We start from the raw sequence: 25,371 nt of genomic DNA, 5'->3' as shown, positions 1-25,371 counted from the left end.
TTCCTCGGTAGTTGTTGTCGGGGCAGGTGTCGTGGTTGCCTCTGTAGTTGTTGTCGGGGCAGGTGTCGTGGTTTCCTCGGTAGTTGTTGTCGGGGCAGGTGTCGTGGTTGCCTCGGTTGTTGTTGTCGGGGCAGGTGTCGTGGTTTCCTCGGTAGTTGTTGTCGGGGCAGGTGTCGTGGTTTCCTCGGTTGTTGTTGTCGGGCCAGGTGTCGTGGTTTCCTCGGTTGTTGTTGTCGGGCCAGGTGTCGTGGTTTCCTCGGTTGTTGTTGTCGGGCCAGGTGTCGTGGTTGCCTCGGTAGTTGTTGTCGGGGCAGGTGTCGTGGTTTCCTCGGTAGTTGTTGTCGGGGCAGGTGTCGTGGTTGCCTCGGTGGTTGTTGTCGGGGCAGGTGTCGTGGTTGCCTCGGTTGTTGTTGTCGGGGCAGGTGTCGTGGTTGCCTCGGTTGTTGTTGTCGGGGCAGGTGTCGTGGTTGCCTCGGTAGTTGTTGTCGGGGCAGGTGTCGTGGTTGCCTCGGTAGTTGTTGTCGGGGCAGGTGTCGTGGTTTCCTCGGTTGTTGTTGTCGGGGCAGGTGTCGTGGTTGCCTCGGTAGTTGTTGTCGGGGCAGGTGTCGTGGTTGCCTCGGTTGTTGTTGTCGGGGCAGGTGTCGTGGTTGCCTCGGTAGTTGTTGTCGGGGCAGGTGTCGTGGTTTCCTCGGTTGTTGTTGTCGGGCCAGGTGTCGTGGTTTCCTCGGTTGTTGTTGTCGGGGCAGGTGTCGTGGTTGCCTCGGTTGTTGTTGTCGGGGCAGGTGTCGTGGTTGCCTCGGTAGTTGTTGTCGGGGCAGGTGTCGTGGTTTCCTCGGTAGTTGTTGTCGGGGCAGGTGTCGTGGTTTCCTCGGTAGTTGTCGTCGGGCCAGGTGTCGTGGTTGCCTCGGTTGTTGTTGTCGGGGCAGGTGTCGTGGTTGCCTCGGTAGTTGTTGTCGGGGCAGGTGTCGTGGTTGCCTCGGTAGTTGTTGTCGGGGCAGGTGTCGTGGTTTCCTCGGTTGTTGTTGTCGGGGCAGGTGTCGTGGTTTCCTCGGTTGTTGTTGTCGGGGCAGGTGTCGTGGTTTCCTCGGTTGTTGTTGTCGGGCCAGGTGTCGTGGTTTCCTCGGTAGTTGTTGTCGGGGCAGGTGTCGTGGTTTCCTCGGTAGTTGTTGTCGGGGCAGGTGTCGTGGTTGCCTCGGTAGTTGTTGTCGGGGCAGGTGTCGTGGTTGCCTCGGTAGTTGTTGTCGGGGCAGGTGTCGTGGTTTCCTCGGTTGTTGTTGTCGGGGCAGGTGTCGTGGTTTCCTCGGTTGTTGTTGTCGGGGCAGGTGTCGTGGTTGCCTCGGTTGTTGTTGTCGGGCCAGGTGTCGTGGTTTCCTCGGTAGTTGTTGTCGGGCCAGGTGTCGTGGTTTCCTCGGTTGTTGTTGTCGGGGAAGGTGTCGTGGTTGCCTCGGTTGTTGTTGTCGGGGCAGGTGTCGTGGTTTCCTCGGTTGTTGTTGTCGGGGCAGGTGTCGTGGTTGCCTCGGTAGTTGTTGTCGGGGCAGGTGTCGTGGTTTCCTCGGTTGTTGTTGTCGGGGCAGGTGTCGTGGTTTCCTCGGTTGTTGTTGTCGGGGCAGGTGTCGTGGTTGCCTCGGTAGTTGTTGTCGGGGCAGGTGTCGTGGTTTCCTCGGTAGTTGTTGTCGGGGCAGGTGTCGTGGTTTCCTCGGTTGTTGTTGTCGGGCCAGGTGTCGTGGTTGCCTCGGTAGTTGTTGTCGGGGCAGGTGTCGTGGTTTCCTCGGTAGTTGTTGTCGGGCCAGGTGTCGTGGTTGCCTCGGTAGTTGTTGTCGGGGCAGGTGTCGTGGTTGCCTCGGTAGTTGTTGTCGGGGCAGGTGTCGTGGTTTCCTCGGTTGTTGTTGTCGGGGCAGGTGTCGTGGTTGCCTCGGTAGTTGTTGTCGGGGCAGGTGTCGTGGTTGCCTCGGTTGTTGTTGTCGGGGCAGGTGTCGTGGTTGCCTCGGTAGTTGTTGTCGGGGCAGGTGTCGTGGTTGCCTCGGTTGTTGTTGTCGGGGCAGGTGTCGTGGTTGCCTCGGTAGTTGTTGTCGGGGCAGGTAGATCAGAATATAGGGTGTCATTCACTTTGATTGAGTTCCTTTCAATGTCGAAGCCAGTGACGTTTAAACTATCATTGATCAAAACCCTCCCAATCTCAACATTATTAGGAACAGATGTGCTTGCAAAGAGAAGGTTCACGTTATTGATGACTGATCCATTTCTGCAGATGGAGAAACACAAAATAATTTTGAAATATCACATTTTGGTCACTACTCTTAAAATTTCTTAAAAGTCTTAACAAATTACCTGAATGACAACACGTCCAGGGACATGAAGGAGGAAGGGAAAGCCATGTGGAACACAGGTTCAAGCTGCAGAAACAGAAAACAAATGGTACTTAAACACGTTTCACCTATGTTTGCCTAAGTTGTACAGTGAGCTGGAGGTGTAGTTTAGTTATCTTGGCTCTTTATTTCATGTAGCAATTACTATTATTATTCTGCAGCAGCACTTCTGTACCTGTATTTTGATCAGGAAATGCAAATATTCCAGTTTGTCATTATATTTCCTTATTTTACAGTTTTTTATTTTTATTTTGTTTTCTGTACTTTCTGTAGTGCAGAAATCTAACTGTGTCCAGGAGACCGACAGACAGGAGGAAAAATAATGATGAGAACCACCACAGGATTAAAAAAATAATAGATGACCTATTCATTTTTTGCAGTAACATTAAGTGTCTTCACGTGTATTTCTGGGCAGTGTGCACATTTTTTCAACTGGTATGCGATTCCTTTCTATGTGGGGAATTTCTACTTGGGGAATTGACCATTCACTAGCTGTGTTTCAATTCTTCGTACTGTGTGTTTTATTGTATACTGTACAAGTATTGAAGTTAAGCATGCCTTAATGCTTATTTATGAAGGTTATTGATACTTTCTGAAACTTGGTTTTAGTGATGACAGTGGTAACACTTAAAATAAAGCCCTAATCTAATTCTGCTGTATGAATCAAGTTTCAATAAACAATTTACTTAGAAACAAGACTGTAGGGAACAATGGAGTAAATTATACTATTTTTGTAAATACTGGTTACTTACTGGAAAACAAACATTTGGAAAAAATTAACACCTAGAAATATACAAACCTAGAAAGATACAAAAATAAAGTAAAACGAGTATTAACTGTGTTTTAAAGTGTTACCATAACCTTTCAGTTCTCTGAATGGGGGCTTGAGCTCTCTGTTGAAAAAGTTCAGTATTTGTACCAGAAGATTTTATTCTAAGGGTTTGACTTACCTGTGACTTTATCATTGAAACTCGATGTCTAAATGCTGCAGATGATTGATTGTTCAAGTCACTTGTGAATGTGCTTTGAACAGATCTGAACGTCACCATGGTGGTTGTTCCTTCAGTTGTTGGAGCAGGTGTTATTGTTGGTTCAGTTTTTGGAGCAGGAGTCGTTGTTTCCTCGGTAGTTGTTGTCGGGGCAGGTGTCGTGGTTGCCTCGGTAGTTGTTGTCGGGGCAGGTGTCGTGGTTTCCTCGGTTGTTGTTGTCGGGGCAGGTGTCATGGTTTCCTCGGTTGTTGTTGTCGGGGCAGGTGTCGTGGTTTCCTCGGTAGTTGTTGTCGGGGCAGGTGTCGTGGTTTCCTCGGTTGTTGTTGTCGGGGCAGGTGTCGTGGTTGCCTCGGTAGTTGTTGTCGGGGCAGGTGTCGTGGTTGCCTCGGTAGTTGTTGTCGGGCCAGGTGTCGTGGTTTCCTCGGTTGTTGTTGTCGGGGCAGGTGTTGTGGTTGCCTCGGTAGTTGTTGTCGGGGCAGGTGTCGTGGTTTCCTCGGTAGTTGTTGTCGGGCCAGGTGTCGTGGTTTCCTCGGTTGTTGTTGTTGTCGGGGCAGGTGTCGTGGTTGCCTCGGTTGTTGTTGTCGGGGCAGGTGTCGTGGTTGCCTCGGTAGTTGTTGTCGGGGCAGGTGTCGTGGTTTCCTCGGTAGTTGTTGTCGGGCCAGGTGTCGTGGTTTCCTCGGTTGTTGTCGGGGCAGGTGTCGTGGTTGCCTCGGTAGTTGTTGTCGGGGCAGGTGTCGTGGTTGCCTCGGTTGTTGTTGTCGGGGCAGGTGTCGTGGTTGCCTCGGTAGTTGTTGTCGGGGCAGGTGTCGTGGTTTCCTCGGTTGTTGTGTCGGGGCAGGTGTCGTGGTTTCCTCGGTTGTTGTTGTCGGGCAGGTGTCGTGGTTTCCTCGGTAGTTGTTGTCGGGGCAGGTGTCGTGGTTTCCTCGGTTGTTGTTGTCGGGGCAGGTGTCGTGGTTGCCTCGGTAGTTGTTGTCGGGGCAGGTGTCGTGGTTGCCTCGGTAGTTGTTGTCGGGCCAGGTGTCGTGGTTTCCTCGGTTGTTGTTGTCGGGGCAGGTGTTGTGGTTGCCTCGGTAGTTGTTGTCGGGGCAGGTGTCGTGGTTTCCTCGGTAGTTGTTGTCGGGCCAGGTGTCGTGGTTTCCTCGTTGTTGTTGTTGTCGGGGCAGGTGTCGTGGTTGCCTCGGTTGTTGTTGTCGGGGCAGGTGTCGTGGTTGCCTCGGTAGTTGTTGTCGGGGCAGGTGTCGTGGTTTCCTCGGTAGTTGTTGTCGGGGCAGGTGTCGTGGTTGCCTCGGTAGTTGTTGTCGGGGCAGGTGTCGTGGTTTCCTCGGTTGTTGTTGTCGGGGCAGGTGTCGTGGTTGCCTCGGTAGTTGTTGTCGGGGCAGGTGTCGTGGTTGCCTCGTTAGTTGTTGTCGGGGCAGGTGTCGTGGTTGCCTCGGTAGTTGTTGTCGGGGCAGGTGTCGTGGTTTCCTCGGTTGTTGTTGTCGGGGCAGGTGTCGTGGTTGCCTCGGTTGTTGTTGTCGGGGCAGGTGTCGTGGTTGCCTCGGTAGTTGTTGTCGGGGCAGGTGTCGTGGTTGCCTCGGTAGTTGTTGTCGGGGCAGGTGTCGTGGTTGCCTCGGTAGTTGTTGTCGGGGCAGGTGTCGTGGTTTCCTCGGTTGTTGTTGTCGGGGCAGGTGTCGTGGTTGCCTCGGTAGTTGTTGTCGGGGCAGGTGTCGTGGTTGCCTCGGTTGTTGTTGTCGGGGCAGGTGTCGTGGTTGCCTCGGTAGTTGTTGTCGGGGCAGGTGTCGTGGTTGCCTCGGTAGTTGTTGTCGGGCCAGGTGTCGTGGTTTCCTCGGTTGTTGTTGTCGGGCCAGGTGTCGTGGTTTCCTCGGTTGTTGTTGTCGGGGCAGGTGTCGTGGTTGCCTCGGTAGTTGTTGTCGGGGCAGGTGTCGTGGTTTCCTCGGTTGTTGTTGTCGGGGCAGGTGTCGTGGTTGCCTCGGTAGTTGTTGTCGGGGCAGGTGTCGTGGTTTCCTCGGTAGTTGTTGTCGGGGCAGGTGTCGTGGTTGCCTCGGTAGTTGTTGTCGGGGCAGGTGTCGTGGTTTCCTCGGTTGTTGTTGTCGGGGCAGGTGTCGCGGTTGCCTCGGTAGTTGTTGTCGGGGCAGGTGTCGCGGTTGCCTCGTTAGTTGTTGTCGGGGCAGGTGTCGTGGTTGCCTCGGTAGTTGTTGTCGGGGCAGGTGTCGTGGTTTCCTCGGTTGTTGTTGTCGGGGCAGGTGTCGTGGTTGCCTCGGTAGTTGTTGTCGGGGCAGGTGTCGTGGTTTCCTCGGTTGTTGTTGTCGGGGCAGGTGTCGTGGTTGCCTCGGTAGTTGTTGTCGGGCCAGGTGTCGTGGTTTCCTCGGTAGTTGTTGTCGGGCCAGGTGTCGTGGTTGCCTCGGTAGTTGTTGTCGGGCAGGTGTCGTGGTTGCCTCGGTAGTTGTTGTCGGGGCAGGTGTCGTGGTTTCCTCTGTTGTTGTTGTCGGGGCAGGTGTCGTGGTTTCCTCGGTTGTTGTTGTCGGGGCAGGTGTCGTGGTTTCCTCGGTAGTTGTTGTCGGGGCAGGTGTCGTGGTTGCCTCGGTAGTTGTTGTCGGGGCAGGTGTCGTGGTTGCCTCGGTAGTTGTTGTCGGGGCAGGTGTCGTGGTTGCCTCGGTTGTTGTTGTCGGGGCAGGTGTCGTGGTTGCCTCGGTAGTTGTTGTCGGGGCAGGTAGATCAGAATATAGGGTGTCATTCACTTTGATTGAGTTCCTTTCAATGTCGAAGCCAGTGACGTTTAAACTATCATTGATCAAAACCCTCCCAATCTCAACATTATTAGGAACAGATGTGCTTGCAAAGAGAAGGTTCACGTTATTGATGACTGATCCATTTCTGCAGATGGAGAAACACAAAATAATTTTGAAATATCACATTTTGGTCACTACTCTTAAAATTTCTTAAAAGTCTTAACAAATTACCTGAATGACAACACGTCCAGGGACATGAAGGAGGAAGGGAAAGCCATGTGGAACACAGGTTCAAGCTGCAGAAACAGAAAACAAATGGTACTTAAACACGTTTCACCTATGTTTGCCTAAGTTGTACAGTGAGCTGGAGGTGTAGTTTAGTTATCTTGGCTCTTTATTTCATGTAGCAATTACTATTATTATTCTGCAGCAGCACTTCTGTACCTGTATTTTGATCAGGAAATGCAAATATTCCAGTTTGTCATTATATTTCCTTATTTTACAGTTTTTTATTTTTATTTTGTTTTCTGTACTTTCTGTAGTGCAGAAATCTAACTGTGTCCAGGAGACCGACAGACAGGAGGAAAAATAATGATGAGAACCACCACAGGATTAAAAAAATAATAGATGACCTATTCATTTTTGCAGTAACATTAAGTGTCTTCACGTGTATTTCTGGGCAGTGTGCACATTTTTTCAACTGGTATGCGATTCCTTTCTATGTGGGGAATTTCTACTTGGGGAATTGACCATTCACTAGCTGTGTTTCAATTCTTCGTACTGTATGTTTTATTGTATACTGTACAAGTATTGAAGTTAAGCATGCCTTAATGCTTATTTATGAAGGTTATTGATACTTTCTGAAACTTGGTTTTAGTGATGACAGTGGTAACACTTAAAATAAAGCCCTAATCTAATTCTGCTGTATGAATCAAGTTTCAATAAACAATTTACTTAGAAACAAGACTGTAGGGAACAATGGAGTAAATTATACTATTTTTGTAAATACTGGTTACTTACTGGAAAACAAACATTTGGAAAAAATTAACACCTAGAAATATACAAACCTAGAAAGATACAAAATAAAGTAAAACGAGTATTAACTGTGTTTTAAAGTGTTACCATAACCTTTCAGTTCTCTGAATGGGGGCTTGAGCTCTCTGTTAAAAAAGTTCAGTATTTGTACCAGAAGATTTTATTCTAAGGGTTTGACTTACCTGTGACTTTATCATTGAAACTCGATGTCTAAATGCTGCAGATGATTGATTGTTCAAGTCACTTGTGAATGTGCTTTGAACAGATCTGAACGTCACCATGGTGGTTGTTCCTTCAGTTGTTGGAGCAGGTGTTATTGTTGGTTCAGTTTTTGGAGCAGGAGTCGTTGTTTCCTCGGTAGTTGTTGTCGGGGCAGGTGTCGTGGTTGCCTCGGTAGTTGTTGTCGGGGCAGGTGTCGTGGTTTCCTCGGTTGTTGTTGTCGGGGCAGGTGTCGTGGTTTCCTCGGTTGTTGTTGTCGGGGCAGGTGTCGTGGTTTCCTCGGTAGTTGTTGTCGGGGCAGGTGTCGTGGTTTCCTCGGTTGTTGTTGTCGGGGCAGGTGTCGTGGTTTCCTCGGTTGTTGTTGTCGGGGCAGGTGTTGTGGTTGCCTCGGTAGTTGTTGTCGGGGCAGGTGTCGTGGTTTCCTCGGTTGTTGTTGTCGGGCCAGGTGTCGTGGTTTCCTCGGTAGTTGTTGTCGGGGCAGGTGTCGTGGTTTCCTCGGTAGTTGTTGTCGGGGCAGGTGTCGTGGTTTCCTCGGTTGTTGTTGTCGGGGCAGGTGTCGTGGTTGCCTCGGTAGTTGTTGTCGGGGCAGGTGTCGTGGTTTCTTCGGTTGTTGTTGTCGGGCCAGGTGTCGTGGTTTCCTCGGTAGTTGTTGTCGGGCCAGGTGTCGTGGTTTCCTCGGTTGTTGTTGTTGTCGGGGCAGGTGTCGTGGTTTCCTCGGTTGTTGTTGTCGGGGCAGGTGTCGTGGTTGCCTCGGTAGTTGTTGTCGGGGCAGGTGTCGTGGTTTCCTCGGTAGTTGTTGTCGGGCCAGGTGTCGTGGTTTCCTCGGTTGTTGTCGGGCCAGGTGTCGTGGTTTCCTCGGTTGTTGTCGGGGCAGGTGTCGTGGTTTCCTCGGTAGTTGTTGTCGGGCCAGGTGTCGTGGTTGCCTCGGTAGTTGTTGTCGGGGCAGGTGTCGTGGTTTCCTCGGTTGTTGTTGTCGGGCCACGTGTCGTGGTTTCCTCGGTAGTTGTTGTCGGGGCAGGTGTCGTGGTTTCCTCGGTTGTTGTTGTCGGGCCAGGTGTCGTGGTTTCCTCGGTTGTTGTTGTCGGGCCAGGTGTCGTGGTTGCCTCGGTAGTTGTTGTCGGGGCAGGTGTCGTGGTTTCCTCGGTAGTTGTTGTCGGGGCAGGTGTCGTGGTTGCCTCGGTAGTTGTTGTCGGGGCAGGTGTCGTGGTTGCCTCGGTTGTTGTTGTCGGGGCAGGTGTCGTGGTTGCCTCGGTAGTTGTTGTCGGGGCAGGTGTCGTGGTTGCCTCGGTAGTTGTTGTCGGGGCAGGTGTCGTGGTTTCCTCGGTTGTTGTTGTCGGGGCAGGTGTCGTGGTTGCCTCGGTAGTTGTTGTCGGGGCAGGTGTCGTGGTTTCCTCGGTTGTTGTTGTCGGGGCAGGTGTCGTGGTTGCCTCGGTAGTTGTTGTCGGGGCAGGTGTCGTGGTTTCCTCGGTTGTTGTTGTCGGGCCAGGTGTCGTGGTTTCCTCGGTTGTTGTTGTCGGGCCAGGTGTCGTGGTTTCCTCGGTTGTTGTTGTCGGGCCAGGTGTCGTGGTTGCCTCGGTAGTTGTTGTCGGGGCAGGTGTCGTGGTTTCCTCGGTAGTTGTTGTCGGGGCAGGTGTCGTGGTTGCCTCGGTGGTTGTTGTCGGGGCAGGTGTCGTGGTTGCCTCGGTTGTTGTTGTCGGGGCAGGTGTCGTGGTTGCCTCGGTTGTTGTTGTCGGGGCAGGTGTCGTGGTTGCCTCGGTAGTTGTTGTCGGGGCAGGTGTCGTGGTTGCCTCGGTAGTTGTTGTCGGGGCAGGTGTCGTGGTTTCCTCGGTTGTTGTTGTCGGGGCAGGTGTCGTGGTTGCCTCGGTAGTTGTTGTCGGGGCAGGTGTCGTGGTTTCCTCGGTAGTTGTTGTCGGGGCAGGTGTCGTGGTTTCCTCGGTAGTTGTTGTCGGGCCAGGTGTCGTGGTTTCCTCGGTTGTTGTTGTCGGGGCAGGTGTCGTGGTTGCCTCGGTTGTTGTTGTCGGGGCAGGTGTCGTGGTTGCCTCGGTAGTTGTTGTCGGGCAGGTGTCGTGGTTGCCTCGGTAGTTGTTGTCGGGGCAGGTGTCGTGGTTTCCTCGGTTGTTGTTGTCGGGGCAGGTGTCGTGGTTGCCTCGGTAGTTGTTGTCGGGCCAGGTGTCGTGGTTTCCTCGGTTGTTGTTGTCGGGGCAGGTGTCGTGGTTTCCTCGGTAGTTGTTGTCGGGGCAGGTGTCGTGGTTTCCTCGGTAGTTGTTGTCGGGGCAGGTGTCGTGGTTGCCTCGGTAGTTGTTGTCGGGGCAGGTGTCGTGGTTTCCTCGGTTGTTGTTGTCGGGGCAGGTGTCGTGGTTGCCTCGGTAGTTGTTGTCGGGGCAGGTGTCGTGGTTGCCTCGGTAGTTGTTGTCGGGGCAGGTGTCGTGGTTGCCTCGGTAGTTGTTGTCGGGGCAGGTGTCGTGGTTTCCTCGGTTGTTGTTGTCGGGGCAGGTGTCGTGGTTTCCTCGGTTGTTGTTGTCGGGGCAGGTGTCGTGGTTGCCTCGGTAGTTGTTGTCGGGGCAGGTGTCGTGGTTGCCTCGGTTGTTGTTGTCGGGGCAGGTGTCGTGGTTGCCTCGGTAGTTGTTGTCGGGGCAGGTGCCGTGGTTTCCTCGGTAGTTGTTGTCGGGCCAGGTGTCGTGGTTTCCTCGGTAGTTGTTGTCGGGGCAGGTGTCGTGGTTGCCTCGGTAGTTGTTGTCGGGGCAGGTGTCGTGGTTGCCTCGGTAGTTGTTGTCGGGGCAGGTGTCGTGGTTTCCTCTGTTGTTGTTGTCGGGGCAGGTGTCGTGGTTGCCTCGGTAGTTGTTGTCGGGGCAGGTGTCGTGGTTGCCTCGGTTGTTGTTGTCGGGGCAGGTGTCGTGGTTGCCTCGGTAGTTGTTGTCGGGGCAGGTGTCGTGGTTGCCTCGGTAGTTGTTGTCGGGGCAGGTGTCGTGGTTGCCTCGGTAGTTGTTGTCGGGGCAGGTGTCGTGGTTGCCTCGGTTGTTGTTGTCGGGGCAGGTGTCGTGGTTGCCTCGGTAGTTGTTGTCGGGGCAGGTAGATCAGAATATAGGGTGTCATTCACTTTGATTGAGTTCCTTTCAATGTCGAAGCCAGTGACGTTTAAACTATCATTGATCAAAACCCTCCCAATCTCAACATTATTAGGAACAGATGTGCTTGCAAAGAGAAGGTTCACGTTATTGATGACTGATCCATTTCTGCAGATGGAGAAACACAAAATAATTTTGAAATATCACATTTTGGTCACTACTCTTAAAATTTCTTAAAAGTCTTAACAAATTACCTGAATGACAACACGTCCAGGGACATGAAGGAGGAAGGGAAAGCCATGTGGAACACAGGTTCAAGCTGCAGAAACAGAAAACAAATGGTACTTAAACACGTTTCACCTATGTTTGCCTAAGTTGTACAGTGAGCTGGAGGTGTAGTTTAGTTATCTTGGCTCTTTATTTCATGTAGCAATTACTATTATTATTCTGCAGCAGCACTTCTGTACCTGTATTTTGATCAGGAAATGCAAATATTCCAGTTTGTCATTATATTTCCTTATTTTACAGTTTTTTATTTTTATTTTGTTTTCTGTACTTTCTGTAGTGCAGAAATCTAACTGTGTCCAGGAGACCGACAGACAGGAGGAAAAATAATGATGAGAACCACCACAGGATTAAAAAAATAATAGATGACCTATTCATTTTTTGCAGTAACATTAAGTGTCTTCACGTGTATTTCTGGGCAGTGTGCACATTTTTTCAACTGGTATGCGATTCCTTTCTATGTGGGGAATTTCTACTTGGGGAATTGACCATTCACTAGCTGTGTTTCAATTCTTCGTACTGTATGTTTTATTGTATACTGTACAAGTATTGAAGTTAAGCATGCCTTAATGCTTATTTATGAAGGTTATTGATACTTTCTGAAACTTGGTTTTAGTGATGACAGTGGTAACACTTAAAATAAAGCCCTAATCTAATTCTGCTGTATGAATCAAGTTTCAATAAACAATTTACTTAGAAACAAGACTGTAGGGAACAATGGAGTAAATTATACTATTTTTGTAAATACTGGTTACTTACTGGAAAACAAACATTTGGAAAAAATTAACACCTAGAAATATACAAACCTAGAAAGATACAAAAATAAAGTAAAACGAGTATTAACTGTGTTTTAAAGTGTTACCATAACCTTTCAGTTCTCTGAATGGGGGCTTGAGCTCTCTGTTGAAAAAGTTCAGTATTTGTACCAGAAGATTTTATTCTAAGGGTTTGACTTACCTGTGACTTTATCATTGAAACTCGATGTCTAAATGCTGCAGATGATTGATTGTTCAAGTCACTTGTGAATGTGCTTTGAACAGATCTGAACGTCACCATGGTGGTTGTTCCTTCAGTTGTTGGAGCAGGTGTTATTGTTGGTTCAGTTTTTGGAGCAGGAGTCGTTGTTTCCTCGGTAGTTGTTGTCGGGGCAGGTGTCGTGGTTGCCTCGGTAGTTGTTGTCGGGGCAGGTGTCGTGGTTTCCTCGGTTGTTGTTGTCGGGGCAGGTGTCGTGGTTTCCTCGGTTGTTGTTGTCGGGGCAGGTGTCGTGGTTTCCTCGGTAGTTGTTGTCGGGGCAGGTGTCGTGGTTTCCTCGGTTGTTGTTGTCGGGGCAGGTGTCGTGGTTTCCTCGGTAGTTGTTGTCGGGGCAGGTGTCGTGGTTGCCTCGGTAGTTGTTGTCGGGCCAGGTGTCGTGGTTTCCTCAGTTGTTGTTGTCGGGGCAGGTGTTGTGGTTGCCTCGGTAGTTGTTGTCGGGGCAGGTGTCGTGGTTTCCTCAGTAGTTGTTGTCGGGCCAGGTGTCGTGGTTTCCTCGGTTGTTGTTGTTGTCGGGGCAGGTGTCGTGGTTGCCTCGGTAGTTGTTGTCGGGGCAGGTGTCGTGGTTGCCTCGGTAGTTGTTGTCGGGGCAGGTGTCGTGGTTTCCTCGGTAGTTGTTGTCGGGCCAGGTGTCGTGGTTTCCTCGGTTGTTGTCGGGGCAGGTGTCGTGGTTGCCTCGGTAGTTGTTGTCGGGCCAGGTGTCGTGGTTGCCTCGGTAGTTGTTGTCGGGGCAGGTGTCGTGGTTTCCTCGGTTGTTGTTGTCGGGCCAGGTGTCGTGGTTTCCTCGGTAGTTGTTGTCGGGGCAGGTGTCGTGGTTTCCTCGGTAGTTGTTGTCGGGGCAGGTGTCGTGGTTTCCTCGGTTGTTGTTGTCGGGCCAGGTGTCGTGGTTGCCTCGGTAGTTGTTGTCGGGGCAGGTGTCGTGGTTTCTTCGGTAGTTGTTGTCGGGGCAGGTGTCGTGGTTGCCTCGGTAGTTGTTGTCGGGGCAGGTGTCGTGGTTTCCTCGGTTGTTGTTGTCGGGCCAGGTGTCGTGGTTGCCTCGGTTGTTGTTGTCGGGCCAGGTGTCGTGGTTGCCTCGGTAGTTGTTGTCGGGGCAGGTGTCGTGGTTTCCTCGGTAGTTGTTGTCGGGGCAGGTGTCGTGGTTGCCTCGGTGGTTGTTGTCGGGGCAGGTGTCGTGGTTGCCTCGGTTGTTGTTGTCGGGGCAGGTGTCGTGGTTTCCTCGGTTGTTGTTGTCGGGGCAGGTGTCGTGGTTGCCTCGGTAGTTGTTGTCGGGGCAGGTGTCGTGGTTGCCTCGGTAGTTGTTGTCGGGGCAGGTGTCGTGGTTTCCTCGGTTGTTGTTGTCGGGGCAGGTGTCGTGGTTGCCTCGGTAGTTGTTGTCGGGGCAGGTGTCGTGGTTTCCTCGGTTGTTGTTGTCGGGGCAGGTGTCGTGGTTGCCTCGGTAGTTGTTGTCGGGGCAGGTGTCGTGGTTTCCTCGGTTGTTGTTGTCGGGCCAGGTGTCGTGGTTTCCTCGGTTGTTGTTGTCGGGGCAGGTGTCGTGGTTTCCTCGGTTGTTGTTGTCGGGGCAGGTGTCGTGGTTGCCTCGGTAGTTGTTGTCGGGCCAGGTGTCGTGGTTTCCTCGGTTGTTGTTGTCGGGGCAGGTGTCGTGGTTGCCTCGGTAGTTGTTGTCGGGGCAGGTGTCGTGGTTTCCTCGGTAGTTGTTGTCGGGGCAGGTGTCGTGGTTTCCTCGGTTGTTGTTGTCGGGGCAGGTGTCGTGGTTGCCTCGGTAGTTGTTGTCGGGCCAGGTGTCGTGGTTTCCTCGGTTGTTGTTGTCGGGGCAGGTGTCGTGGTTGCCTCGGTAGTTGTTGTCGGGGCAGGTGTCGTGGTTTCCTCGGTAGTTGTTGTCGGGGCAGGTGTCGTGGTTGCCTCGGTAGTTGTTGTCGGGGCAGGTGTCGTGGTTTCCTCGGTTGTTGTTGTCGGGGCAGGTGTCGTGGTTGCCTCGGTAGTTGTTGTCGGGGCAGGTGTCGTGGTTTCCTCGGTAGTTGTTGTCGGGGCAGGTGTCGTGGTTTCCTCGGTTGTTGTTGTCGGGGCAGGTGCCGTGGTTTCCTCGGTAGTTGTTGTCGGGGCAGGTGTCGTGGTTGCCTCGGTTGTTGTTGTCGGGCCAGGTGTCGTGGTTTCCTCGGTAGTTGTTGTCGGGCCAGGTGTCGTGGTTTCCTCGGTAGTTGTTGTCGGGGCAGGTGTCGTGGTTGCCTCGGTAGTTGTTGTCGGGGCAGGTGTCGTGGTTTCCTCGGTTGTTGTTGTCGGGGCAGGTGTCGTGGTTTCCTCGGTTGTTGTTGTCAGGGCAGGTGTCGTGGCAGGTGTCGTGGTTTCCTCGGTAGTTGTTGTCGGGGCAGGTGTCGTGGTTGCCTCGGTAGTTGTTGTCGGGGCAGGTGTCGTGGTTGCCTCGGTAGTTGTTGTCGGGGCAGGTGTCGTGGTTGCCTCGGTTGTTGTTGTCGGGGCAGGTGTCGTGGTTGCCTCGGTAGTTGTTGTCGGGGCAGGTGTCGTGGTTGCCTCGGTAGTTGTTGTCGGGGCAGGTGTCGTGGTTTCCTCGGTTGTTGTCGGGGCAGGTGTCGTGGTTGCCTCGGTAGTTGTTGTCGGGGCAGGTGTCGTGGTTGCCTCGGTAGTTGTTGTCGGGGCAGGTAGATCAGAATATAGGGTGTCATTCACTTTGATTGAGTTCCTTTCAATGTCGAAGCCAGTGACGTTTAAACTATCATTGATCAAAACCCTCCCAATCTCAACATTATTAGGAACAGATGTGCTTGCAAAGAGAAGGTTCACGTTATTGATGACTGATCCATTTCTGCAGATGGAGAAACACAAAATAATTTTGAAATATCACATTTTGGTCACTACTCTTAAAATTTCTTAAAAGTCTTAACAAATTACCTGAATGACAACACGTCCAGGGACATGAAGGAGGAAGGGAAAGCCATGTGGAACACAGGTTCAAGCTGCAGAAACAGAAAACAAATGGTACTTAAACACGTTTCACCTATGTTTGCCTAAGTTGTACAGTGAGCTGGAGGTGTAGTTTAGTTATCTTGGCTCTTTATTTCATGTAGCAATTACTATTATTATTCTGCAGCAGCACTTCTGTACCTGTATTTTGATCAGGAAATGCAAATATTCCAGTTTGTCATTATATTTCCTTATTTTACAGTTTTTTATTTTTATTTTGTTTTCTGTACTTTCTGTAGTGCAGAAATCTAACTGTGTCCAGGAGACCGACAGACAGGAGGAAAAATAATGATGAGAACCACCACAGGATTAAAAAAATAATAGATGACCTATTCAGTTTTTGCAGTAACATTAAGTGTCTTCACGTGTATTTCTGGGCAGTGTGCACATTTTTTCAACTGGTATGCGATTCCTTTCTATGTGGGGAATTTCTACTTGGGGAATTGACCATTCACTAGCTGTGTTTCAATTCTTCGTACTGTATGTTTTATTGTATACTGTACAAGTATTGAAGTTAAGCATGCCTTAATGCTTATTTATGAAGGTTATTGATACTTTCTGAAACTTGGTTTTAGTGATGATAGTGGTAACACTTAAAATAAAGCCCTAATCTAATTCTGCTGTATGAATCAAGTTTCAATAAACAATTTACTTAGAAACAAGACTGTAGGGAACAATGGAGTAAATTATACTATTTTTGTAAATACTGGTTACTTACTGGAAAACAAACATTTGGAAAAAATTAACACCTAGAAATATACAAACCTAGAAAGATACAAAAATAAAGTAAAACGAGTATTAACTGTGTTTTAAAGTGTTACCATAACCTTTCAGTTCTCTGAATGGGGCTTGAGCTCTCTGTTGAAAAAGTTCAGTATTTGTACCAGAAGATTTTATTCTAAGGGTTTGACTTACCTGTGACTTTATCATTGAAACTCGATCTCTAAATGCTGCAGATGATTGATTGTTCAAGTCACTTGTGAATGTGCTTTGAACAGATCTGAACGTCACTGTGGTGGTTGTTCCTTCAGTTGTTGGAGCAGGTGTTATTGTTGGTTCAGTTTTGGAGCAGGAGTCGTTGTTTCCTCGGTAGTTGTTGTCGGGGCAGGTGACGTGGTTGCCTCGGTAGTTGTTGTCGGGCCAGGTGTCGTGGTTTCCTCGGTTGTTGTTGTCGGGGCAGGTGTCGTGGTTGCCTCGGTAGTTGTTGTCGGGCCAGGTGTCGTGGTTGCCTCGGTAGTTGTTGTCGGGCCAGGTGTCGTGGTTGCCTCGGTTGTTGTTGTCGGGGCAGGTGTCGTGGTTGCCTCGGTAGTTGTTGTCGGGGCAGGTGTCGTGGTTGCCTCGGTAGTTGTTGTCGGGGCAGGTGTCGTGGTTTCCTCGGTTGTTGTTGTCGGGGCAGGTGTCGTGGTTGCCTCGGTTGTTGTTGTCGGGCCAGGTGTCGTGGTTTCCTCGGTAGTTGTTGTCGGGCCAGGTGTCGTGGTTTCCTCGGTTGTTGTTGTTGTCGGGCCAGGTGTCGTGGTTGCCTCGGTAGTTGTTGTCGGGCCAGGTGTCGTGGTTTCCTCGGTTGTTGTTGTCGGGGCAGGTGTCGTGGTTGCCTCGGTAGTTGTTGTCGGGGCAGGTGTCGTGGTTTCCTCGGTTGTTGTTGTCGGGGCAGGTGTCGTGGTTTCCTCGGTTGTTGTTGTCGGGGCAGGTGTCGTGGTTTCCTCGGTAGTTGTTGTCGGGGCAGGTGTCGTGGTTTCCTCGGTAGTTGTTGTCGGGGCAGGTGTCGTGGTTTCCTCGGTTGTTGTTGTCGGGGCAGGTGTCGTGGTTGCCTCGGTAGTTGTTGTCGGGCCAGGTGTCGTGGTTTCCTCGGTTGTTGTTGTCGGGGCAGGTGTCGTGGTTGCCTCGGTAGTTGTTGTCGGGGCAGGTGTCGTGGTTGCCTCGGTTGTTGTTGTCGGGCCAGGTGTCGTGGTTTCCTCGGTAGTTGTTGTCGGGCCAGGTGTCGTGGTTTCCTCGGTTGTTGTTGTTGTCGGGCCAGGTGTCGTGGTTGCCTCGGTAGTTGTTGTCGGGCCAGGTGTCGTGGTTTCCTCGGTTGTTGTTGTCGGGGCAGGTGTCGTGGTTGCCTCGGTAGTTGTTGTCGGGGCAGGTGTCGTGGTTTCCTCGGTTGTTGTTGTCGGGGCAGGTGTCGTGGTTGCCTCGGTAGTTGTTGTCGGGCCAGGTGTCGTGGTTGCCTCGGTAGTTGTTGTCGGGGCAGGTGTCGTGGTTTCCTCGGTAGTTGTTGTCGGGCCAGGTGTCGTGGTTGCCTCGGTAGTTGTTGTCGGGCCAGGTGTCGTGGTTGCCTCGGTTGTTGTTGTCGGGGCAGGTGTCGTGGTTGCCTCGGTAGTTGTTGTCGGGGCAGGTGTCGTGGTTGCCTCGGTAGTTGTTGTCGGGGCAGGTGTCGTGGTTTCCTCGGTTGTTGTTGTCGGGGCAGGTGTCGTGGTTTCCTCGGTAGTTGTTGTCGGGGCAGGTGTCGTGGTTTCCTCGGTAGTTGTTGTCGGGGCAGGTGTCGTGGTTTCCTCGGTTGTTGTTGTCGGGGCAGGTGTCGTGGTTGCCTCGGTAGTTGTTGTCGGGGCAGGTGTCGTGGTTGCCTCGGTAGTTGTTGTCGGGGCAGGTGTCGTGGTTTCCTCGGTTGTTGTTGTCGGGGCAGGTGTCGTGGTTGCCTCGGTTGTTGTTGTCGGGCCAGGTGTCGTGGTTTCCTCGGTAGTTGTTGTCGGGCCAGGTGTCGTGGTTTCCTCGGTTGTTGTTGTCGGGCCAGGTGTCGTGGTTGCCTCGGTTGTTGTTGTCGGGCCAGGTGTCGTGGTTGCCTCGGTTGTTGTTGTCGGGCCAGGTGTTGTTGTTGACTCATTTATTGGAGCAGGTGTTGTTGTTGTTGGTTTTGGAGTTGTCGGAGCACGGGTTGTTGGTTTTGGAGTTGTCGGAGCACGGGTTGTTGGTTTTGGAGTTGTCGGAACACGGGTTGTTGGTTTTGGAGTTGTCGGAGCACGGGTTGTTGGTTTTGGAGTTGTCGGAGCACGGGTTGTTGGTTTTGGAGTTGTCGGAACACGGGTTGTTGGTTTTGGAGTTGTCGGAGCACGGGTTGTTGGTTTTGGAGTTGTGGGAACACGGGTTGTTGGTTTTGGAGTTGTCGGAGCACGGGTTGTTGGTTTTGGAGTTGTCGGAGCACGGGTTGTTGGTTTTGGAGTTGTCGGAACACGGGTTGTTGGTTTTGGAGTTGTCGGAACACGGGTTGTTGGTTTTGGAGTTGTCGGAGCACGGGTTGTTGGTTTTGGAGTTGTGGGAACACGGGTTGTTGGTTTTGGAGTTGTCGGAGCACGGGTTGTTGGTTTTGGAGTTGTCGGAGCACGGGTTGTTGGTTTTGGAGTTGTCGGAGCACGGGTTGTTGGTTTTGGAGTTTTCCGAGCACGGGTTGTTGGTTTTGGAGTTTTCCGAGCACGGGTTGTTGGTTTTGGAGTTTTCCGAGCACGGGTTGTTGGTTTTGGAGTTGTCCGAGCACGGGTTGTTGGTTTTGGAGTTGTTGTCCGAGCACGGGTTGTTGTTTTTGGAGTTGTTGTCGGAGCATGCGTCGTTGTTTTTGACACTGTTGTTACTACAGTTGTTTTTGGAGAAGTTGTTGTTGCAGCACGTGTTGTTGCTTTTGCACTTGTTGGAGCAGGTGTCTTTGTTGAAGTAGCAGGTTTCTGTGTTGACACAGTGGTTGATGTCGAAGCAGGTGCAGTTATTTCTGCCGTAGCAGGTGCCGTTGTTGCTGCTGTTGTGCACAATAAACATTATATCACACCACATCATATCATCTAACCTAGTCAAGTGAAGTGCTTCCTTGACAAAAAACACATTTTAAAATTTTTATAAAATCTATAACTACAGTGTCGAAGAGATTTGTTATTTGTTTCCCCCATAAATGTAAAACTATTTTTTGTCTTGGATTATTACCTCTCTTCCCCAGCCCCAATCTGCAGTTGCACCTTTACCTCTCAATCCTTTTACAAATAATAGAAGAGTCCAATAGACTAAATAGAGAAATACAACAATGACACTTTAAAGTTACTTACAAATGCAGTCAATACGCTACCAACAAGATTTGGCCGTTGACAGAGATGTGCACAAACATTTTGTGGGAGAGGGGTTCAAGTGAAAAAAGTGTCCTCTCAATTGATTACTAAAAAACGTTTAACAAAACGTTACATATATTAAAACATTACACTCACGCAGTTTCATACTCTACAGATTTCTACAGAATTATCAGTTCACATTTGAGGGAGGGCTGTCTGTATCATGTAAAGATCTATCAGCATACAACAAACTAATAGAATGGATAGTTATTAGATGAGGAGCATACGATCAAAATTATGAAGTTACTGTTTAAGGCAGGACACTCTTTTCAGGTAGCAGTGCCGTGATCTGGCACCTCCTCAGTCCTTGTGTTTCCTCTGTCCCTTTCCTTATCGTTCCTGTCAGTCATCGTCGGTCTAATGTGTGTGTGAGAGTTTGTGTGGTCATAGGCAGGGCGCTCCAGCTGAGCTTCTGTAGCGTTCAACACCTGAAGCTCATCCCTTTTATCAACCTCTTCAATAAAGCTACGGCTCAACTTCCCGTCAGCACCAGATCGTCAATTTAACCCACAGTGGTACCAATCTATTTTCTAGATTGTAGGAGTTTTTTGATCCAGCTTTTTGACTGTACTGGCTGCCTGTGTTTTTTTGCTTGTACTCAGATCTCAGCCCAATTGCGAAGACGCTGCTTGCCAGTCCTTTACTGAGTTTTGGAGCCCTGATTTCATCAATCTGTCCGCTCTCTGCCCCCAGCCCACAGGATCCACTTCTGCATGCATCATGTTAATACATCTCTTATGGCGTCAGGGAGTGAGGTTTACTCACTGCCTAGCTGGCTATCATTACACCCACACCTTTTCTAATATTTTGTAAAAAGAGAGAAAGGGTTTAAAATCACTCAGCTTACCCATTAGAATCAGGACAACTGATATGATCCATCTGGTGCCCATCTTGTCTTCACTTGTATCTATCAAATCAAACAATACAGTTACACAACTTACTCAGACAAAGAAAGAGCATGTGATAACCTTTTGGACTACAGTTGCTAGCTACTATAACCATTGCTTTCGCTATAATAATAATGCTGGAATTTCTGTGAGAATACAGAGTATTAAAAAATGTCAAGTGGATAATATTTACAATATGCAAACATTTATATGATTTTGTTTGTTCTCTGTATCTCTGTCCATTTGTATTTTAAATGAAGTAGATTATTTAAAAGAAAATGCAATTTCTACCAGTATACAACTTACTTTCAGTGCAAATGACTGAATTCATTATATTTTGATCCTTTACAACTCAATGTTAAAAAAGTATACAAATACAAAATAAGTGACTACAATACAGTATGTGTCTCCTTCACAATTACCCTGACATCAAATATATTTTACACTTTTAAACAGCGTTGATAAAATGCTACTTTTACTCCTTTGAAACTCATCTATGTTTTATTACATTGTATACATTACATTTTCATTAATGTCAAGTTCTGAAAAAATACCATAATAAAATAACCACACTGATAAATCTTGGCTGTACTATGGACCAAAAGATTACCAGCAATGTTTCAAATTCTAGTAAATGGGTAGAGTGGCAATTATGTATTTGTTGAAAAAAATTCCCAACACAACACCTAATTTCAGTCTCCTAAAGCCAATGCAATACAAAAACAAAAAGAAACGATGTAAAGTTGTCAGAATTTAGTGCTTAAACTGAAACCTTTCTGACAAATTCCACCTGTGTCTATCTTGCTGTCAAATATTTTGCTTCCCATATTTCATCTTCAATTTCTTGAGTCTTTAGATTCCAATTCTGCATCAAATTAGCTAGAACTGATAAAATACACATGTCAACATGTACTACCTCAAAAAGCAGAGTACTTGAACGTGCAGGTGGGCTGAGTGAGGAAACTTTGATCTTTAACAAACCTAAACACTCACATCACATATTGATATTTCATAAATTATTATACTTTTGTTCATCTGAATTTAATTATAGAATTTTGGTTTGTTTGTACCTAAACCAGTGCTTTATTCCACCAAGCTATAAAAACAAAGGCGGATGTGTCATGATAATAGACATGGGAAAATACTGAAGTAGAACTTGTAATTGGGGAATAAACTACATTATCAGAGAACCTCTAGTATCATAAAATCTAACTGTTAAAGCATTATATAAAAATACAGTATTTTTACATATATAATATTTTGAAAATATACTAATGACTTCATGTGGCAATCACTTATTATCACTTTAGGTATGTGGTAATATACATGAATTACACATAATTTACAAAGAAATAGAAATGCATACATACAATATACAATGAATACATGTAAAAATGAAAAAAAGTGTATATTCTTAAAAATGTACTTACCCAAAATGAAAAGTTATAATATCCCTTTCTCTATCTGTAGTTTCTCAGTTGTTTGTTTTAAAACTATGTTGGTGTCTTCCACTTCTGTCTAGTTCATAGGTGATACTGTAAAGCTGTCACCTCATGTGACAGTCAACATCTATTAAGGCCTTTATATTGGAATGGAGGCTAACCATGTGACTCATACACTATAAATACTTCAGAAATGTTGATGTGTGACAAACACACAAGATAGAGAATTTCTAATCTAAACTCAAGTTATTGTTTTTGGCTCCATATTATTACACACGCCCTTCTTTTGTCCTGTCAAAGAAGGAACTGCTGTATTCCACCAAAATGGAATGTTGAAAGAAGTTTTACCAGCGTGACAAGCTCTGACAATGAAATAAATAGTTTGATAGAGTGAGGAGTGGTGCTGAGGTGAAGCTGTCCTTCAGCCTGCAGAGACTGCCGAAACTTGACATGAGGGAGGTTAATGCTTGCAAATGTGTGGCAATAGCACTGAAGTTCCTGATTAAACGTCTTAAAAAGTTTTCAAACCCCAGAAGTCATTTAACCAATTTACAACTGGTGGACCACTCTGCCACAGCACTGTCTTCAGCAGGGTACATCAGGATGTGGTCGGCGGAGAAAACAAAACCCAGGGAAGAGACACTAGAGAAATAAACTCACATATTTGAGTTGGACACGAGTTTCCTCATGGTGTGAACGAGTCAACTTATTTTCCAGGTCATAAGGAAACCCAGTACAGCGCAGGCGTGTGCTTCAGTGAACTAAGTTTCAATTTACTCTTTTTTTTTTTTAGCAAATATCTCCTTGATATTATGAAGATGTTCAAACGCTGTTCCTGGGGCACTTGTACGATTCGTATGAAGTACGATTTCCCTTTTCAAAACCTACAACAAATCCAGAAAAAAGTAGGCTGTGGATTTTTCCTAGTGCAATGATGTAATTTGCTTTTTAATGATTGCAATAATGAATAGAGACCTACCAAGCTTTACAGGAACAGTGTGTATTCTTAATATCGTTGTCCTTTGTCTCAATCGTCAGGTGATGCGGTGGTTCACTTTTACTCTGTGATTGGTAGGCTTTAGCTTCTGTCTTTATTTGTTTCATGTCAGTTTGACAGCCAGAATACAACCTTCAAATGCATAATGCAAACTTTTCTTGCTCCTATCTGTGATCGCTTTTTTCATTTTTCCAAAACTTAGACAATATTTCTCCAGGGAGTGCAGTTACAGACAGTGTGTGTGTAAGGGGTGTGTGGCTTAGCAAAGGATCAATTGCATAAAAAATAGGACAGGGTGGGCTATCAGCTAGGTAAGATTAGATGGCTCATTTTAAGTTAATGGAATGTGTTTTAAAGAAGCTACTTTAAACTACTACTACAGTGTCTCCATTCGCGTGTGATGCACTGGACTGGAGCAGCTGGGAGTGATGCAGGCAGACAAGACGTTCAAATAACATCAAGGTTAGGAAATGGTACGGTCCTTTTTAGGGGTGTTTAAAATGGTATTGCAAGAAGAATGTAAAGCCTGAACACGGGAAATATGTGTGTGTCTGTCTGTCTGTAATTAGATTATGCCAGGAACCGTTCATCCTATCGATTTCAAATCTGGCAGGTCTGTTGCAGTGTTGCGTTGGTAGTAAATTGATAATGGAGTTATCATCATCTCACTGGTTTGATATGCGTTAGAAACGAATGTGGTGAAACAGAATTGTAAGAGTTTTATGAAGTTCTAAGGAAGCGCTGATTATCTAGCAGTATCTCCACAATTGTCGTGTTGCTTCAGTTTTATTAATGCTGTGTTATTAATGCTATAGGTTAGGGGTCAGCAACTAAGATTACATGTCCGGTTAGCTCAGTCAGTAGTGCACAGGCCTTTAAACTGGATAGTTGTGTGGTCACCCCTTGCATGAACATATTTTTCCCTATTCAAATAATTAACTATGAAGAGACCATTTCACATGCTAACAATAAAGCATGAGCTTGAGTGTGTGCGTCCCGGTGATTGACGATTGATTTACCACTGCTGTAGGTGACACCAATGTGAGATGCATAAAGTGCAAGGAGCCGTCACATCGGCCCCTGTAAACAGGTACTGCACTAGTCCTTCAAAAGTTTTTAAGCAGAGGAGACAAAAGGGAGGGGGTATCTGTGTTCTTCATGGTGATGTCATTCAAGTCACAGTAATTAATACAGGGGCAGAGAATCTTATCCTTTTTGTCCACAAAGAAGAACCAGCGGGGTTGATGGTCTACGCTCACTGGCCGCTTTACAAGGTACACCTGTTCAATTTCATGTTAAGACAAATAGCTAATCAGCCAATCACATGGCAGCAACTCTATGCATTAAGGCATGTAGACGTGGTCAAGACAACTTGCTGAAGTTCAGCTCGAGCATCAGAATGGGGCAGAAAGGGGATTTGAGTGACTTTGAACATGGCATGGTTGTTGGTGCCAGACGTGCTGGTCTGAGTATTTCAGAAACTGATGATCTACTGGGATTTTCTCACACAACCATCTGTAGGGTTTACAGAAAATGGTCCAAAAAAGAGAAAATATAAAGTGAGCAGCAGTTGTTAGGACCAAAATGCCTTGTTGAGGTCAGAGGTCAGAGGAGAATGGGCAGACTGGTTCAAGATGACAGAAAGGCAACAGTAACTCAAATAACCAGTCGTTACAATCAAGGTATGCAGAATACCAAGTCTGAACGCACAACATGTTGAACTTTGAAGCAGATGGACTACAGTAGCAGAAGACCACTCCTGTCAGCTAACAACAGGAAACTGAGGCTACTATTGCTAGAACTGCTAGAAGAATAGAAGATTGGAAAAATCTCTTTATGACCTCAGTGTACCCATCAAATCCTCAAATACTCTCAATCTGGTTTCTTGAACATGACAATGAGTCCACTGTACTCCACTGGCCTCCGCAGTCACCAGATCTCAATCCAATAGAGCATCTTTAGGATGTGGTGGAACGAGATTATGGATGCACTGCCGACAAATCTGCAGCAACTGCATGATGCTATCAGGTCAATATAGACCAATGTTTCAAACACCTTGTTTAATGTATGCCACGAAGAATTAAGGTAGTTCTGAAGGCAAAATAGGGTCCAACTAGCGAGGTGTACCTAATAAAGTGGCCGGTGAGTATATGTTCTTCTTGCACGGCGTCTTTCTCAGGAGCAGACAACGAGTAAGGCTAACCTCTGGGACAGGACATACTGCACTGTAACAAACAACCTATAGAATTTACTCAATAAACATGAGGTAACAATTTGCACCATAATTGTTTGGGTAGATAACACCACACATTTTGAGTGTAGGATACCTAAATGTAATAACTATGACATACAAAAAAATTTGATATATATATTATACAACTTTTACTTGAAATATGTAATACTAATACTTAATTGTCATGATTTAGCTTTTTTTTCACAATATAACTAACTACTTAAAAAAAGGTCACAAAAGGGACACTGATGATGCAGTGCAAGTTGCTTCTTATCCAAACAGTCTATTAGGGTGGGTACTGACAATGTGGTGACATGAGTTTACGTTATGGTAGCTCGCCATTGCAAAACGACCAGGTGCCAGCAGAGCAATAACAAAATAAAACACAATATTCTAAGCAAACACGTTTAGCAAAATATAAATCACAAAGTAACTTTTGTGTTTCAAACAAATAGGAGACTTATTAGCAAATTTGAAAAAACTTTCTTCACCGCCATGCATCATGGGAATTTAGAGGGTTGGATGTAGGCTGCTCTATATCACCCCATCCCTCAAAATTCCCATGATGCATGGTGTTGAATAAAGTTTTGTTAAAATTTGTTTGAAATACAAATGTTATTTATTATGTTTTTGTTAAACATATCTGCTTAGAAAACAGTGGGTTTTTGTTGGTAATTGTCATTCTTGTGGTGGTTTACTATTGAAACCAGGAGTGAAGTGCCTTTTATTTGATGAGAACACTGTTAAAGAATAAAATGAACAGCCAAAGAGTTATGCTTTGAAAGACTTAATGTCATGTGAACATTGATTGCATTTAGAAAGACTAACAATGTAGAATTTTGAAAGTAACAACTGAAAGTCAGTAAGGACTCCACATTTTGTCAGCATCAAGCTCAAACAGAAACAGCTGTGTAAATTCACAAGCTATAATATTTTAATATTGTGAAACAAATCAATGTCTGATGCATGAAGTGGTACTCTGAGGACTGTCTCTTTAC

At 47.7% G+C, this 25,371-nt stretch overlaps 4 protein-coding genes across 4 annotated transcripts; all 4 read right to left on the bottom strand.

Annotated features, from left to right (window-relative positions):
- Positions 1 to 756: 756 nt before the first annotated feature.
- On the bottom strand, positions 757 to 1,920 carry LOC119912397 (mucin-2-like; the record flags this gene model as incomplete). The annotated part of the gene is made up of 1 exon (XM_038731572.1): positions 757 to 1,920. A coding segment is annotated over one exon (1,164 nt), but the record flags the coding sequence as incomplete, so codon positions are not given.
- A 6,518-nt stretch (positions 1,921 to 8,438) lies between these two features.
- Positions 8,439 to 9,637, bottom strand: LOC119912394 (mucin-2-like; the record flags this gene model as incomplete). The annotated part of the gene is made up of 2 exons (XM_038731568.1): positions 8,439 to 9,377; positions 9,434 to 9,637. Coding segments are annotated over 2 exons (1,143 nt in total), but the record flags the coding sequence as incomplete, so codon positions are not given.
- Positions 9,638 to 12,614: 2,977 nt separating this feature from the next.
- On the bottom strand, positions 12,615 to 13,769 carry LOC119912440 (flocculation protein FLO11-like; the record flags this gene model as incomplete). The annotated part of the gene is made up of 1 exon (XM_038731634.1): positions 12,615 to 13,769. A coding segment is annotated over one exon (1,155 nt), but the record flags the coding sequence as incomplete, so codon positions are not given.
- Positions 13,770 to 17,463: 3,694 nt separating this feature from the next.
- Positions 17,464 to 21,247, bottom strand: LOC119913187 (uncharacterized protein DDB_G0287625-like). The gene is made up of 3 exons (XM_038732540.1): positions 21,132 to 21,247; positions 19,662 to 19,721; positions 17,464 to 18,453 (listed from the first exon to the last, which is right to left on the bottom strand). The coding sequence occupies exons 2-3, from the start codon at positions 19,691 to 19,693 to the stop codon at positions 17,547 to 17,549; spliced, it is 939 nt and encodes a 312-aa protein (XP_038588468.1). The 5' UTR covers positions 19,694 to 19,721; positions 21,132 to 21,247; the 3' UTR covers positions 17,464 to 17,546.
- Positions 21,248 to 25,371: the final 4,124 nt, after the last annotated feature.

This window comes from Micropterus salmoides, unplaced genomic scaffold, assembly GCF_014851395.1.
Source record: "Micropterus salmoides isolate LMB-PRFRI ecotype aquatic unplaced genomic scaffold, ASM1485139v1 Ms_hic_scaffold_2, whole genome shotgun sequence".
Lineage (NCBI taxonomy): Eukaryota > Metazoa > Chordata > Actinopteri > Centrarchiformes > Centrarchidae > Micropterus > Micropterus salmoides.
Note: the sequence above shows the minus strand (reverse complement) of the source record. Positions and strands in the feature narration are given on the sequence as shown.